At 35.3% G+C, this 16066-nt stretch overlaps 1 protein-coding gene across 4 annotated transcripts in view; it reads right to left on the bottom strand.

Annotated features, from left to right (window-relative positions):
* VPS8 (VPS8 subunit of CORVET complex) overlaps positions 1-16066 on the bottom strand; it is a 254205-nt gene that overhangs the window by 196856 nt on the left and 41283 nt on the right. For all 4 annotated transcript variants that reach the window (XM_063098643.1, XM_063098634.1, XM_063098627.1 and 1 more), the window contains 7 exons: positions 15630-15710; positions 13148-13318; positions 5186-5260; positions 4381-4416; positions 3401-3491; positions 2920-2966; positions 1901-1990 (listed from right to left, as the gene is read on the bottom strand). In XM_063098643.1, the coding sequence (XP_062954713.1) occupies positions 1901-1990; positions 2920-2966; positions 3401-3491; positions 4381-4416; positions 5186-5260; positions 13148-13318; positions 15630-15710 (591 nt within the window). The remainder of the gene's footprint in view (positions 1-1900; positions 1991-2919; positions 2967-3400; positions 3492-4380; positions 4417-5185; positions 5261-13147; positions 13319-15629; positions 15711-16066) is intronic.

Raw genomic sequence — 16066 nt, 5'->3', positions numbered from 1 at the left:
AAAGGAATGGAAACCATCATGTCAAAGAGATACCTGCACTCCATGTTTATTGCAACACTACTTACAATAGCCAAGAGTTGGAACCAGCCTAAATGCCCATCATTGGATGAGTGGATAAGGAAAATGTGCTATATCTACACAATGGAATACTACTCTGCTATAAAAAAAAAAAACTGAAATACTACCATTCGCAGCAACATGGATGGACTTAGAGAAAATTATACTAAGTGAAATAACCCTGGGCTGGCCCATGGCTCACTCGGGAGAGTGTGGTGCTGATAACACCAAGGCCACGGGTTCAGATCCTTTATAGGGATGGCCAGTTGCTCACTGGGTGAGCGTGGTGCTGACAACACCAAGTCAAGGGTTAAGATCCTCTTACCGGTCATCTTTAAAAAAAAAAAAGAAAGAAAAAAGAAATAACCCAGGCACAGAAAGAGAAATACCAGATGTTTTCACTTATTTGTGGGAGCTAATAAAAATAAATAAGTAAATACACAAACAAATGGGGGGAGGGGAGAAGAAGACACAACAATCACAACAATTCCTTGATCTTGTTAAAACAAATGAACAAATACAATGTTGATGGGGAGGAGGCGGAGAGGGAGGGAGAAAAAAGAGGAATTGGTAAAGGGACACGAAAATCAACTATATTGTATATTGATAAATTTAAATAATAAAAAATAAAATAAAGTTATGAGCATCAAATGGAGATATGAAAAGATAGGGCCTGTGCTTGCTCTTCAGAACTTTAAAATCCCAAGATTTCTTCTAAATATTTCCATTAATGTAAACAAAAAAAGTGATCTGGACTGCAACTTTAAGATAGCAAGGACCATGTATATGTTACTCAATATGCCTAGTGCCTAGTACATATTAGACCAGGGGATACATACTTTAGCCCATAGGCCAAATCCTGTGCCTGTTTCTGTATGGTTCACAGCTAAGAATGGTTTTTACTTTCGTGGGGAGGTGGCGAAGAAGGAGGTGAAAGAGGAACAGGAAGAAGAAGAGGAGGAGGAGGAGGATGAGGGGAAGACAGACAGATGATTTGACCATTTGTGGCTCACAAAGCCTAAAATTTACCATCTGGCTCTTTTTTGAAAAGGTTTGCTGACCCCAATTATTAGACACTCAAATATTTGTTAAAAGAGAAGGTAAGTGGAGGGGAGGGAGCTGTAAAGATGGGGAAGGAAAAATAGAGATTTATAACAAATATAATTGGAGATCGCTGCAAATAGTAAAACCACATAATAAATACTATACAGGTCTTTATTTATTTATTTTTTCTAAAGATGACCGGTAAGGGGATCTTAACCCTTGACTTGGTGTTGTCAGCACCACACTCTCCAAAGTGAATGAACCGGCCAGCCCTTATACAGGTCTTTAAATCATTCCTTAGCTTTCCTTTTCATTAAGTTCCAAGATAAACTAAAAGTATTTCCTTAGCTCATTAGCACATTTTAGAGATTTTTTTTTTTGTAGCTGATCTATTCTTGAGTCACAGGTACTCCTAAGAGAGAACTAAATTTAAACTTTGACAGTACACCTCCTCTCTGACTAGCCTAGTTAACATAAATATTAGTCATAAGCAAGGTGTCAGCCACTGTAAGGTGTCAATTTACAGGTATGTATGTTCCATCATACATATATCCTTTGTTATCAAATAGCACAAAGTAGCTAAGCACTAAGTAACATTCCACTGTTCTGTTCCCATTTGACTGTACACCCATTACTTCAAAATTTAATCATTTAGAATTTTCCACAAGCCCTGAAATAAAGTTTTGAATACTAAAAAATGTTTAACCAAAATGTGAAAGTCACATTCTCAAGTAATATAAAAGAGCAATAATAGATCTATTCATAGCATTGCTTATAAGAAGTACATACAAAGGTATACCTGAAAATGCTGCTCCATCACTTGGATTTTTCCTTGGTCTGGGCACTTTTTCAGAGCTCGATCTGCATAATGGAATAGGATTTCTACCATCTGTAAGGAAAATAGCTTTGAATAGAGATTAAAATACATCCCTAAAGTTTTTCAATATTTAGTATATGTGGCCCTCCTAAATAATACAGAATCGGGCTTTGTTATTATATTAAAAATATAACTCAAAATTTTAGTGGCTTTATTTCTCAATTTTTTTTAAACCCTGCCTAATTTCTTTCAGCCTCAGGGCTAGTACTAATTGGCTAATCTTTCCTCAGAAATATTTCCATGTACTAGACCTCAGTAGTATCTATGTTGCCCAAGAAATAAAATATTGAAGTTAAGCTCTTCTGTAACCCTCTCTTGTAGGTCTTTCCCTAAAGAGCATTAATGAGCAAATCATTCAGAAGTCGAAGAAGTGACCAATTTCTACTCATGTTTTCTATAAATGTTTATACTAACTTGGAACATAATTTTTACCAATGCATTTACACAATAAAAAGGGGAGGAATTCTATAGTAAATTAATTCAACCAAGTCTAGACTAGGAACAGAAAGATAATATTAAATATTAACATCAATTATATTAATGCTAATTAATAATAACATTGAAACATCAACTCTCCTGGCTACTTTCAGGCAACACAAACATCTGCACATAATTACTAAGTTCATAAAAACTAACAAATGTCAACTTTTTATGGGCAATAATTAGGTTCAGATACAATCCAGATCCCCAGGCTTTCTTCCTCCTTTCTGCTGTCTTTTGGCTATTTTACGACTTTATTATCTTCATAAGAGAATAAAAAAGAAAAAGTGATAAGAAGGAATTTAAAAAGCATGCAAGATGACACCAGAGAATTATAAACTAAGTTTTTTTATACACTCTCTCCTTGATTGTAGCCATTTACCTAATCATGCCCAAACATATTAGCAAATATCAAAAGCAAACTGTACTGTACCCTAGTAAAGACCCTATTGAATACTCACCCGATCTGCAACAACGGCCTTTCGTTTACTGGCATCCCCTGATAATCCTGTGGAGAAGCAAAATCCAACATAAAACAAAAGTTAGTCCACATCTCCAGGAGTGAAACTGTGTTCTGGTCTTTTATTCATATCCTGTGCTAACAACAGATATACTTATAACAGTCCTTAGATATCAAAATGTTGGATAATATGTCATAATAGGAATACCTTATATCTATTGGAATAGACAGCATATCAATGTACTTCCCTTTAGTTCTAACAGTAAATTTTCCTTATGAAAAAATTTTAAAAGTGATATTTTAATTTCTATACCATGTATTTCTCATTAAGCTTCTTTACAGAAAGTTTCTAAGTTTTAATAACATCTTGTTTACAAGATACTTGAACACTCAGCTAGAAATGTTCTATGAGTGATTAATACTATACATTCCCTCTACCCCAGAAAAACAATGTCTGCTAAACCAGTATTCTGTCAACTTACCCACTACTGCTTTTGCTTTTCCTTCATGGAAAGACCATGCAAGAGCCAAGGCTTCTGTAAGACAATCTTGTTTCAGGAGATGATCCACTCTCTAAAATGAATAAAGGAGAGAATCCAGACCCTTTTGTCTAACCAATCACCAGGCAGAATTCCTATTCTTCCTAATATCTTTCCAGAAGTTGCTGCTTAGTAGCTAAAATTATTTCAACAACTATGTGAATTTCTTATTTCTAAGAAAAACAATTTCTTAAAGCACTGGATAGTACAATGATTGTATAGGTTAGTATAGACAGCCACAGGGTTTATATGTGAAATGGAGAAACAGGTGGAATGCCATTGTAGCAGAAATGGCTAGATGTTTATCACAACATCCATTCACTCCCTCCTCCTTAGTAACAAAAACCCAAGTTTATCTGAGACAGTAATACACCAATTACTTGCAGTCAGTTGGAGCAACGTGACTAAGCTCTGGCCAATGATATAAGTAAATGGAAGTGTTGTTTAGTATTTCTGGGATATCGCCTTAAAAGGTAGGGAGCTGGCCTTTATTTTCTCTTTCCTCTTTCCTGGAACACAGACTTAAAAGATGGAGTGTTCTAGCAACCATACTTGAGTATAAAATGACCCTGAGACTGGAATTCAAACATACAGATGCTGGAACAAGATAGCATACTTAAGATCATGGTGCTCCCATACTGGTCACATACTGCCTACCTCCAGATTGCTTTTAAGTGAAAGAGAAATCTTGTTTAAGCCACCATTATTCTGACTTTTCTGATATATGGATCCAAACCTAATTCTAACTTACACAGTCAGTTTTAGCAAATCAAAAACCTAAGAATTATAATGGTTTTGATGTACACTTCTGAAAATAAGAAGCACAAATCCAAATAACGTTTTTCTGCAAAGTCAAAACAGAAATGTGAAGATGCTATCTATCAATTCAGTAGCTCCAATATATAAAATTACTTTGAACTCACCTCTCTCCAGCTCCTCAGAATCATCACATAAACAGACTGGAAAATAAAGAGAAGAAAATTTAAATGGCCATCTTTAACAGACTTGTTTGGGAGGCACATCTGTTCCAGTCCCACATGTCATTTTACATCTCTTTAAGTAAAAACATTCCGTATTATAGTTAGAAGTATATCTTAGAGTTTACTAAATGGTCGTCAAGGACTAACTCTAAAGAGTATATCAAACAAACATTTGAAGGTCAATAAGTCTACATTCCAAGAAAGAGTTAATTCCATGGATGAAGAATAAGGAAAGACCAAGCTCATCTCCCTGTACTGACTTGGCAATATTTTAGTTAAATTTTATTAATGAAGAAATGTTAGTCCACATTAAGTTTTTTAAAAAGCACGGGAACAAACTGATATACAAATCATTCTTATTCCAATGATTCTATTCCAATCAAATGTCTCAATACATTTTAATGTATCCTAAGCTGACGTAAACTAAAGGCCATCTTAATCACATGACAAACATACATAATTATCTTTCTAGTCATGGAAACATAAATGTGAAGAAAAGTTGTGAAAGTATATTGCTGAATCAAGAAAATAAGCACACTGTTAGCACCTAAACAAAAGTAAAAATATCTTAAAAGTGGATATTTAACTAAAATTAACTAAAAATTATGACTACCTAACCACTAAAAGTTTTGGATCGTTACTGATCAATATTCACTTTGGAATACACTGCCCTGTTTACCAGCAACCTCCTTCAGCCCCAACTATCCTGATACACACAAATGCCAAATCACAGAGTAAAAGAGCTTACTTTCGTCCCCAAATAAAAGATCTGACCACCATAGCTACTGATGGACTGATAACAAGCCTTCTCTCCAACCAAAGCCTGTTAAAAAAAAAAGGTAAAAATTACATGCATTAGAAGTCTCATTAAGTTTTAAAGAATGTCAACTACAGAGACAACATTTCAGGTCAACATGGTTTCAGCCCATAAGTGAGTGGGGGAAAAAATGTTGCTCAATTGCCAGGCTGACAGTGGAAGTGACAGAAAAGACAAAGTTCAAGAAGTAATTTTCTGCTTACATATATAACCTTTTTATTTTTCAGAATAATGTGGAAAAGAGAAACATGCCAACTTCTAAATCTAAAGTTATGACCTGCTCCTTACTAGATGACAGGTAGTCATTGCTTCTAGCAAGGAATGTGGCTGATTGAAAATGGTACATCCAAGTTATTTGAAATAAATATCAACATAAAACACAAGAGGAAACAGGAAGACAAAGTAGCATAGTATTTGGGAGTCAGCATAGCTCAGCAAAATAGAAAAGAAACTCATTGATAAATCTGGATTGCAAAGATTAGCTCTGCCACTTACTGGGAATGACATTAAACAAATTTCAAATCTCCTTCAAACATTCAGTTTTCCCATCTTTAAAAACCCTTGCTGGGCTGGCCCATGGCTCACTCGGGAGAGTGTGGTGCTGATAACACCAAGTCAAGGGTTAAGATCCCCTTACCGGTCATCTTTTAAAAAAAAAAAAAAAAGAAAAGAAAACCCTTGCACAGTTTCTGTGAGACTTAAATACATTAATATTTATAAATCTCCCAAAATATATGTGGTCAGTAACTGATAACTATGATAATTTTTCTTAAGTTTTTATTATGGGAATTAAAAAATGTATACAAAAGTAGAAGGAATAATATAATTAATCCTTGAATACACCCACCAATCAGCTTCATCAATGATCAACACATCACCAATCTGGTCTCATCTATATTTCCACCTCTCTCCTGTAACACAGCACCTGTATAATTTTGAAGTGAATCCCAGATTTTAAATATTTCATTAATAAGAATGCAGTGCATGTTTTAAAAAAAAGAGTCCTTTTTAACAATAACCACAATTCCATTAACATACTTTGAAAAATTAACAATCATTCCTCAATATCAAATATTCAATCAGTGTTTGGATTACACGTTCTCTCATGAATGTCAAACATTGTTGAGGTTTTTTGTTCTTTGTTGTTGTACATTTCACTTGTCTGAATCAAGATCCAAACAAGGTGCATATATTGGAGCTGGTTACTATGTCTCTTAAATATCTCTTAATCTACAGGCTTTGCCTCTATCTTTCTTAATCTCTTATTCCCCTTGAATCTTGTTTGTTGGAAAAGCTGGAATATCTATTCTATGGTTTCCGTTACTTGGATTTTGCTGACAACATCCCCAAGGAATCGTTTAACATGTTCTTCTGTCTTCTACATTTTCCCCAGAAGAAGCTTGATCAGATCCAGGGTTTTATTTTGTTTTGTGTTTTGTTTGGTTTCTTGGTAGTACTACTGTAAGTATGTTATTAGCTATAGGGTTTTTGTAGATGACCTTGATTATCAGGTTGAAGAAGTTCCTTTCTATACCTAGCTTGTACCAGGAATAAACATTAAATTTTGTCTAATGCCTTTCCAGCATCTATTGAGATGATCTTATGGTTTTTCTTTTTCAGTCTACCAATATGGCAAATAACATTGATTTTCAAATGTTAAACCAGCCTTGCATACCATGGATAAACACCATTTGATCATAATTTATCACTCTTTTTATATATTGATGGTTTCTATTTGCTAATATTTTGTTATGCTTTTTGCTTCTATGTTCATGAAGACCCTGGTCTGCAGATTTCTTTGTTATAATGCCTTTGGTTTTATTCTGAGTTAAGCTAGCCTCATAAAATGAGTTAAGTGCTCCCATCTCTATTTTCTAAAAGATTTTTATGTATAATTAGTATTTTTTCCTTCCTTAAATGTTTGACAGAATTCGCCCAGTGAAGCCATAATGGCCTAGAGTTTCTTTGTAGGAAAAATTTTTAATTACAAAATTAATTTCTTTAATATATGTATGGCCACTTAGATTTTTTTTTTTTTTTTTTTTTTTTTTTGAGTCAGCTTTGGTAATTTGTGTCTTTCAAGGAAATTTTCCAGTTCATCTAAAGTTGTTGAATCTACTGGTATAAAGCTATTCATATTACCCTTTTAATACCTATAAAATCTATAGTGATGTCAACTCTCATTCCTGGTATTGGTAATTGTGTCTTCTCTTTTTTTCTTGATTAGTCTTACTTGAGGATTATCAATGTTATTTATTCTTCAAAGAACGAGTGTTTGGTTTCTTTGATTTTCTCTGTTTGTCCTTTTTCTATTTGATTGATTTGTGTTCCTCTTTATTTCTTCCTTTAATTTTAGGTTTATTTTGCTCTTCTTGTTCTATTTCCTTAATTAAGGTAGGAGCTTAAATCATTGATTTGATATCTTTCTTCTTTTCTAATACATGTATTTCATGCTATAAAATACCCTCCAAAAAATGGTTTAATTGTAGACCACAGATTTTGAAATGTTGTATTTTCATTTTCATTCAGTTCAAAATATTTTCTATCACCCTTTGTGATATCTTCTTTGACCCGGGTTATAAAAATGTTGTTTAATTTCCAAATAATTGGATTTTCTCCAAATTTATCCTGATGATTCAAATCTTTTCCAATGTGTTGAATTTTGTTTTATGGTCTACTGTATAATCTATATTGGTGAATGCTTCATGTGTACTTGAAAAAAATTGCAATTTGCTTTTGTTGAGTGGCATATTCTCCAAATGTTAAGTTATGTCAAGTTGGTCAATCATGTTTTTTCAAGTCTTCTATACCCTTAATGATTTTCTGCCTACTTATTCTATTAATTACTGAGAGTGTAAGACCCGTGCACCATGCACAAATCCCACACACACCAGGATGGCTCACCTCACAAAGACCACAGACTGAGACCGCTGCAATCAAGAGGTTTTTATTCCAGCATGCTGGGGTCGCTCCGTTTTCAGGACAGAAGCGTCCCGAGCTCTTAACTCAAGCATTTTTTATACAGTTTGGTAGGCAGACTTTGGCAACAGGGTGAGTTGTACACAGCTTATTGGCCATCTGGGGTGACTTTTAATTTCACTGGTGGCCTTCAGTGGGGTGGTACACAGACGAGGAACTGGGGAATTGACTAATAGCCCACCCCTTTTGCGGATAGGCCCCTCCTGGAACTGGGTGAACTTTGAGCTCTTTGGAAAGTCCCTTCCCCCTGGCAGCGGAAAGTCCTAATCTGATAATGGAAAGTCTCAAGCACCTGGTAACAGAAAGTCCTAAGTATCTGGTATTGTTTACCAAAAAGGTTTGGGGTTATCTCTACCTCTACAAGAGTTGTTTTGAAATTTCCAACTACAACTGTGGATTTATGTGTTTCTCCTTTCAGTTCTATCAGTTTTTGCTTCATGTGGTTTACAGTTCTGTTATTGGGTGCTTAAACATTTAAGATTGTAATGTGTTCTTGATTAATTAGCCCTTTCTGTCATTTTGAAATTTCTCTTTATCTCAGACAATATTTCTTACTCTGAAATCTACTTAGTCTGATATTAACATAGCCACTCTCATTATTAGTGTTTGCATGGTTATGTCTTTTTCCATCTTTTTACTTTTAGTTTATCTATGTTTTGGCTTCTGGTCAAGATGGTGGAATAGATGGTCCGCAGCATTGCTCTCTCCCACAAATCAACCAATTTACAACTATTAAAAAGCAACAACAGCCAAGCTGGGGCCGCTAAAGCTTAGGGGAAGAGGAGGAAAGACCTGTGGAGTTCAAGAAGGCAGGAGAAGCCACGAGGAGAAAAAGAAAGAATCGCTCCCACCATTTCGAACCCCGGCTGCTTTAAAGCTGGAGCTGGTGAGCACATGGAGCAAGGGCTGGCAAAAGCTGCAGCTGGGCCCTTTCCATGAAGTTGCTTGAAGGCAGCAGGGGAGAAGGGGGTCTTGGTGGCCCCCAAGCCAGCTAGACCACTATCAGAGTTCCTGTGGACCCACACAGGAGGAAGGAGGCACAGACGACAGAAAAAATGAGCTACTTAGAGGCCAGTGAGTCATCACAAGGGACCAGCGCAAGGCCCATCCCATGGAAAGTGTTTAGAGTGGGGTGGGGAGACAGGCCCACCGGGGGAACATTGGGGCCCAGCATGGACAGCTGATCTGCCCTCCAATCAGCACAGGACCACTCAGTGGAGACTGGTCAGGAGTATAGAACTGCAGGGGGTGCAGTTGGCTGAAAAAACTCAGAGTGGTTTCCACACAATCCAAGTGTACCAGACCTCACAAGACCTGGAAGTGCTTACAAGGTCAACAATTAAAACCTGAGCTGCACAAAAAGCCTTCCCCAAAGAATCAGCAGCAAAGCAGCAATTTAGCTCAACCACAGGTCTAGTGCTGGTTCTCTTAGGAAGTTCCCCCATTTTAGAAGTTAGACCTTTACTGGTTAATATCAAACTTTGTCTCTGATCTGCGGGTATTTTGTTTTTTCTTTCAGTTTTGTGTTGGATTATTCGCTGTTCCTACCACTTCAACTCTAAATGCAAAGTTTAAGTTTAAAACTGAAAGAAAAACAAAATATCCAGAGATCAGAGACAAAGTCTGATATTAACCAGTAAAGATCCAACACCACCAAAGAACACCTATAAAACCTAGAAGGCTCCCAACCCCTGGGCTACCAAGCTGGGCAGAGGGGAGGTCTGTGGGCCTCAGCCATGTCTCCTCAGCAACCACACCCAGCCCAGCCATGACCACCAGGCTGCTGCCAGAAGCACCCCAGGCTCCTGAGCCAGGGCGGTGAGGAACCGAGGGCCTCAGCCACACACCCCTGACATTCACAACCAGCCCAGTGATGACCACCAAACTGTTGCTGGAAGCGCCCTGGGCTCCCAAGCTAGGGCGGTGGGGGACCAAAGGCATTAACCACACCCCCAACATCTGCATTCAGCCCAGCAATGACCAAGCCACCACTGGAAGCCCCCTGGTCTCCCCTGCCAGAATGAATGGGGTACCATGGGCCTCGACCATGCCACCCCTCCTTCCTCCTCCTCCCACCCTATTTCTCTCCCCCTTTTCCTCTCCCCCTCCCCCCAACTGCTCTGCAACATCTTAGAATGTAAAAAAATAATAATATTAATATATAAATGTTTTAAAAATTTAAACATAAAAAAAATTTTATCTACGTTTTGGGGTAGACAAAATGTAGGCTTAATGTAGGTTTTTTTGTAGCTAGCATATAGTTGGTTCTTGCTTATTTTTTCTAGTGTGATAATCTCTGCCTTTTACTTGAAATGTTAGAACCATTTCCATTCTCTATAATTATTGGTATGGTTGGGTTTACATCTATTATCTTACGAACTGTTTTCTACTTATACTATCCTTTTTTATATACCTGTTTGAATTTAATATTTTTTAACATACCATTTTGTCACCACTGTTGATTAATTAGTTACACTTCTTTTTTAATGACTGCTGTACAGTTTACAATATGCAACTTTAACTTATCTCAGTCTACACTTAATACTATACTATTTGATGTAGTCTGTAAGAACCTTACACTGATGAATTTTCATCCCCTACTCCCTGCTACGTACTCTTTTTCTCATACATATTGCTTCTATGTATCATAAACCTCACAACACCCTATTTTTGTTTTAAATTGTCGATTGCTTTTGTTAAACAATGGTATTGAGGTATACACAATATACCATAAAATTCACTCATAGATATACAATTCAACAAATTTTTAGCAAATTTACAGTTATTCAACCATTACTAAAATCCAATTTAAGAACATTTCCATCACTCCACAAAGATCCTTGTACCAATTTGCAGTCAATCCCCAGTCTCACCTCTAGTCGCAGGTAACCACTAAAGTATGTCTGTCTCTATAAATTTGCCTTTTTGGACATTTTATATAAATAAAATCAAACAATATGCGTTCTTTCCATATGTCTTCTTTCACTTACCATAGTATTTTTGAGGTTCATCCATGTTGTAGCACGTATCAGTTATTCATCCTTTTTTATTGTAGAATACTATTCTTTGTATGGCTAATGCCCCATTTTGTTTATCCATTTATCAGTTGGTGGACATTTGGATTTTTTCTACTTTTTGGCTATTAAGAATAATGCTGCTGTGTATATTCGTGTACAAGTTATTATGTGAGCATATGTTTTCAGTTGTCTTGGATATAAAGCTAGGAGTGGAATTTCTGGGTCAGATGATAATTTTAACTTTTTCAGGAATTGCCAAACTGTCTTCCACAACATTTGCACCATTTTACATTTCCACCAATAATGTATTAGGGTTCCAGTATCTCCACATCCTTGCCAAAATTTGTTATTGTCTGGTTTTTATTATTATTATTATTATTATAGTCATTATAGTGGGTACCTCATTGCGGTTTTGATTTGCATTTCCCTAATGACTAATGATGTTGAGCATCTTTTCATGTGCTTATTGTCTATTTGTATATCTCCTTTAGAGATTGCTACAGATTCTGATGGTAAATCTCCTCTCATACTTACCATTGCTCCTCTTCACCTGTGTCTTTTTTTTCCTCTGGCTGCTTTAAAATTTTTCTCTTTACCACTCATTCTGACCAATTTATATATGGTGTTTTTTATTTTACACGTGCTTGGGTTCACTGAACTTGAATACGTGTTTACAGTTTTAGAAAGTTTCTGACCATTATTTCTTCAAATTTTTTCTCTCTTCTCCTTCAGAGATGCAAACTACACATATATCAGGCTACTTAACGTTGTCTCATAGCTCACTAATACTATCTTTCTTTTTTTTTTTTTTTATAAGATGACCAGTAAGGGGATCTTAATGCTTGACTTGGTGTTGTCAGCACCACGCTCTCCCAAGTGAGCTAACCAGCCACCCCTATATAGGGATCCAAACCCGTGGCCTTGGTGTTATCAGCACCACATTCTCCCAAGTGAGCCATGGGTGGCCAATTTTTTTTCTTTGTGTGTTGCATTTTGGATAATTTCTATTGTTATATCTTCAAGTTCACGAACCTTTTTTTCTGCAACATCTAATCTGCCATTAATCCCATCTAGTACATTTTTTCATCTCTAGAAGTCTGATGCAAATATCTTTTAAAATATCTTCCATGTCTCTAACTTTTTGGACATACAGACTACAGTTATATCCTTGCTATGTCCTTGTCTGCTAATTCTAACATCTGTGTCAGGTCTGGGTCAGTTTTGACTGATATTTCTCCTCATTATCACTGACTAGATGGGAGACATTGTGAATTTTACCTTGTTGGGTAATTTAAATTTTTTTTTTTTTTTTAAATAAAAGATGACTGGTGAGCAGATCTTAACCCTTGGCTTGGTGTTGTCAGCACCACGCTCAGCCAGTGAGCTAACCGGCCATCCCTACATAGGATCCGAACCCGTGGCCTTGGTGTTATCAGCACCACACTCTCTGGAGTGAGCCATAGGCTGGCCCAGTAACTGAAATTTCTATATTCCTTTTATTCTTTGGTATTAAGTTAAATTAGTCATATAATGACTAATTAGTCACTATTCAAATAGAAGGTAACAGAAGTTATTGTTTTAGCTCATATTCCTGAATACTTATAAACACCTCCACACCCACTTCAACCTAAAGGCTTTTAATGAAATATATCAAGTCAGAAGAAAACCTCCCAGGGGAGCAATAATCAGGTACAATGTATATCGACAAAATAAAATTTAAAAAAAATAAAATAAATAAAATAAAAAAAAAATAAAAAAAAAAAAAAGAAGAAAACCTCCCAGAATGCCTATTTCTAATACAAAAAAAATGTGTGGGTGTGTACATATACATATGTTTTTATATACACACATATACCAAGTTTATCAAAGCAATACCAAGATAATGGATTACTCTTACCAGTGCTTGGCTAACATTTCCTCCAGTGGCTAGTGATTTGAAATGGCTGCTATTATAGACCAATTGAACTTCTGAAATCTCCACTGTTTCCAATTCCTCTTGCGTTTGCCGATCAATCACATGTAACTTCTCTACACTGTCTAAGAGCACAACTGTGCGTGAATTTATCCACTGCAATTCAAGCGCACAACGAAACAAAAGTGAGTCTCTGCATATATCATCATTCTGGACAAAATGCAAGCTTGGCCACTCAGTAAAATTACACTGAGGACTTATCCATTTAATAACCTACATGGCAACACAATCATAGCAAGAATTATTCAGTAATAGCCCAGAGAATAGTATATGCACAACACAGTATTGAGTTTTGATATTGTTAAAATGACACCTTCATAGTGTAAAAGACTAAGATCTATAACAAACTGATTACAGGATATGTTGGTTTTTATAGAACTTTTTTAAAGGAGAACTGGCACAAATGACTTCAGTATACTGACAAACTGCATTTCTAATTTTTATGATGTTAATGAAACAAAAGGGCAAATTAAACCTCATAAACCTAGATGGTCAAAGGATGATTGGTAACACTGAAGCAGAATATATTTTTAAAATATTCTGAAGCTACTTGAAAAATATATTTACTTCAAAACCTCCCTAAAAATTATGAGAGAGTTCTTTGCTCTTTTAATTTCTCTGCATATTCTGAATTTTCTTTAATAAGTACTATTATAATTTTTAAAGTACTAACTTAATAATAATTTTTTAAATCTTTGGAAGGATGAATTTTGGCAAATTTCTTGAGTTATATCTAAAATAGAATTTCTTATTTCCAAAATATTTTTTAGAAATCTCAATCCTTCCCTACGAAATAAATGAAGTCTTATAATCTGTTCAATTAGAATTTGAAAGCAGCCAGAACAAAGTGCTTCCCCTGCACTTTCTCTCTCCGGTATTCATGTTGGTTTATTCCATGTCATCAGAGATTATTTGTATAATGCCACATCAAATATAACCAAATCAAAAATGGATTTTCTTTCAACATATGCTAAAGATATACTCTATTACTGTATAGTAGCCATTATAAGGGAAGGATTTGGTCCCTCCCCATCTTTCTCAGAAAACAGGGAGTTTGATAAGCAAATCTTTTATAAAGAGCTCTTATAAGGTACTCTCTTGATTATTTTCAAAAACAGTACCATTTAGAAATGTCACATTATTTAGCCTAATACAACCTTAATCAATTCTAGTTTTTAGGTGTTTTCAAAGGTCACCTGGCTCAAATAGCCAGAGACAAAGGACATTAAGAAGGTTAGTAATTATTCCTGAGATTACACCTTCGAAATCACAAGTGTTCACATTGTCTTCAAAAAGCCTTTTAAAGGTAATTTACAAAACAACGCAGCCAATGGTCACATCATAGATATGCCACAGGACAAACAAAAACACCACCGTCCTACTGTAAGAAAAATGGCTACTTGTGGTTGGGAAAAAATTTCAAGTGATATTACTTATACACAGACTTAAAAAGTACTGTATCTCAAACATCTTAAACAAAAGTGATAATGATGAATTCTAGAAAACTGTTAGATGATTCAACAAGGGTTTCTGGTGATAACAAAGACACTGATGTCTTATAAGAGTATGAATAAAATTATTTAATGAAATGTATATAAAAAAAGCATGACTTCTAAATCAATAATCTATATGAGTTTAAAATGCAATGTGCAACTAAATTAATAAACCATATATTATAAAGAAAAGATATGAGATTTTCATCTATAACCTGAAAAATTATATATTATCAAGTTAGGGAAAAAAACTTTTCTAGTCTTCGTATTGGAAAAATGAAGCATCATTTATTTAGCCTATATTCATACATATACAGAATGTTTCACTAGATACCAAATACTGATATGCTGAAAGAAACCCAGAAATATTATAATTACACTAATCTCAAAATTAACACACCATTTGAAAGAGAAAAAATAAAATTTGTTACAAAATCTCTTTTTTTAAAATAAGAAGCTGATCAGAACTGAGGTGCATCGTAGAGAGAGAACTCTGCAGTTTTAGAGAAACTAAAAATTTCCACAGAAAAGAATAGTTTACACAAGTTCCTGAACCAATTAGGACAAGCTCAGAAGTACACAAATGTTTTTACAGAGAAAACAGGGCAACATCCTGAGGAAACCCATCTAAACTCTTCTGAACCCAAACTTTCCTTTGAGCTAATTCAAGACATTAAAGAAAGCCTTTTGATCCTGCCAGCGTTCAACAGAACATAAGGCTGAAAGGCAATAATTATGTGGTATCACACCACACTTAGACTTCATTCATTATAAACAGGACTTCATTTCTGTCCATATTTTATATGATCCTAAAAGTCACAGTTCATGGCAGAAATCCTGGTAGTCTTAACACACCACGGATTTAGAACATTAAGAGAAATAAATTGGGGATATTTCACTTGAATAATACTCACAGTAAAGTTGATGAGGTCATAGTACAGGTGAAGATGCTTTTGCTTAGTAACGTGTATTGCTCCAGATTCATCTCTCTTAACCTGATGATGAAATAAAAACAACCTAAGTATCAGCTGTTATTTGAGGGACTTTTTTAGATAATTGTATTCCACCTAGAGTATAATTCCCATTCAGTGTGGATAAACCAAAAATATTGATAATGAAAGAAACTATTAGAGAAATGAAAAAAATCATTCATTTCATGATTCGTACAAAAATCGAAGGCATATCTGGCTAGTGGTCTAATTGTCAGCATTGGCAAATGCTGGAACATAATTTTCACTGTCATAATTCAAAACAATCTAACTTCATCATATCAATGATTATATTTAGCTAAAGTATAAAACAGGATTGGTGACATGGTATGATAAAACCAAACAAAAATTCACTAAGGAGA

Source organism: Cynocephalus volans, chromosome 1, assembly GCF_027409185.1.
Source record: "Cynocephalus volans isolate mCynVol1 chromosome 1, mCynVol1.pri, whole genome shotgun sequence".
Taxonomy (NCBI): domain Eukaryota; kingdom Metazoa; phylum Chordata; class Mammalia; order Dermoptera; family Cynocephalidae; genus Cynocephalus; species Cynocephalus volans.
Note: the sequence above shows the minus strand (reverse complement) of the source record. Positions and strands in the feature narration are given on the sequence as shown.